General features: G+C 56.7%; 1 protein-coding gene across 1 annotated transcript in view; it reads left to right on the plus strand.

Annotated features, from left to right (window-relative positions):
* The first annotated feature begins 43 nt into the window (after window positions 1-43).
* The window catches only part of MGAT4B (mannosyl (alpha-1,3-)-glycoprotein beta-1,4-N-acetylglucosaminyltransferase, isozyme B), a 6639-nt gene continuing 4971 nt past the window's right edge, over window positions 44-1711 (plus strand). The window contains 2 exon segments of the mRNA XM_010830683.1: window positions 44-1451; window positions 1454-1676. Of these exon segments, the coding sequence (XP_010828985.1) occupies window positions 1340-1451; window positions 1454-1676 (335 nt within the window). The 5' untranslated portion in view covers window positions 44-1339.

Raw genomic sequence — 1711 nt, forward strand, 5'->3', positions numbered from 1 at the left:
CCTTCCTAGGAGCTGCTCCTTTCTCTTTTTCCAGAACTTAGCACTTAGGCCTCTGCCCTAGCTACAGAAGGGGGTGTCCTGGGATGACCGAATTTTGCCTTGGTCATGACCTTTGGAGTATCTGGTTGTGGCGAAGTGACACCATCCCAGGGCATTCTGGGGGTTGTGATCCCCCTGAGAGATCAAGGAATATAAGAGCTGCCTGAGGATGAGAGGGGAGAAATCTGGAAGGCTTCCAAGACTTGGAGAGTTTTGCACTGAGGCCTTGAAGGCTCCACGGGCTTTCATTAGGCCCAGAAGAGAAAAGGGAATCCCAGGCAGATGAAACAAGCATGTGTGAGAGCATAGACGTCAGACGAGGAAAAGGCAGTGTGTGTGATAGCAAAAAAGGAGGGCAAAAGCCAGATTCGAAGGGCCTTGAGAGTGAACAGCCTGGCAGGACCTGGCTGCCTCAGCAGCAGCAGCAGATAGCACTGTTGTTTTTGTCTCGTGCTTGATGGCTCGGCCCTGCCAGGCCAGTGGAGCCAGGTACTTGACACCCTAGGGCTCCCTGTCCACTGTCAGGCAGCCCCACCTCTGTGCTGCTTCAGGCCCATGTCCACCTCGGAGCCTGCAGATGGGACCCCGCTGGAGGTTCTGATCCAGGTCCCTCTGGGTGGCATGGTTCAGGCCTGGGACAGCTCTTCAGAGAAGCAGGCCTCAGGGCATTCAGAGCTTGTGTTCCCTCTCTGCTGTTGCCTTGCTGAGGGACCTGTGACTCGTTTTTCAACTTCTTTTGTTCCTCTAAGCACTGGGAGCTGTAACTGCAGTGGTCTCCCCACCCCCCACTATGTGCGATTATGAATCCAGAGCTGGTGTCTAGTGTAGAATGACCGCCATGGGGACAGTGGTGAATGCGTATCCGGGGCTCCGTGCTACTTGGTGGATAGGAGGGGATGTTCAGGGAGGTTTTCTGTCCCCTAGGAGCCTTGGGGATGGGGCTGCCTGTGATCTCTGTGAAGTAGGGTGGGAAGCGAAGTGCAGAGGCTGAAAGAAGGAACAGGGGAAGGCTGGCCTCAACATAAGAACTGCTGGAGGAAGGCGGGTCTTGGGTGGGCCCTTGGATGTCCTGCCTCCTGGAAGGAGGAGATGCTGCAAGGAGAAGCAGGAAGGGGCTGTGAGAGCTACTGGGAGGAGAGAATTCAGTCCTAGGCTTTTCCACCTCCAGCTTAGTTTGTCCCACCTGGGCCTGGAAGTGATCTTGCAGCCTGCACTAGAGAGGACTAATTCCCCCTGTGGAGGCTTTTCTTCTGCAGGTGTGAGTGTCACTGTGACTGCAGAGTGACTTTTATGTAAGCCCATGGGACTCACATGTAGCAGGCATGAGAACAGATGTGAACAGATGTGTGTGCTGCCACACTCGGGGGGCAGCGGGTCAGCTCTAGGCTGCCCCCTGGTGACAGCGTGCACACCACTCAAGGTGATGTGGTGGACGTCTACCAGCGGGAGTTCCTGGCCCTGCGGGACCGCTTGCATGCAGCAGAGCGGGAGAGCCTCAAGCGCTCCAAGGAGCTCAACCTGGTGCTGGATGAGATCAAGAGGGCCATGTCCGAGAGACAGGCGCTGCGAGATGGAGACAGCAATCGCACCTGGGGCCGCCTACCTGGTGAGGCGCGGGAGCGGGACGCAGTGGGGGCGTGAAGCTGGTGGTTAAGCTCTTTGTCTGACCTGC

This window comes from Bison bison, unplaced genomic scaffold, assembly GCF_000754665.1.
Source record: "Bison bison bison isolate TAMUID 2011002044 unplaced genomic scaffold, Bison_UMD1.0 scf7180017864519, whole genome shotgun sequence".
Classification (NCBI taxonomy): Eukaryota; Metazoa; Chordata; class Mammalia; order Artiodactyla; family Bovidae; genus Bison; species Bison bison.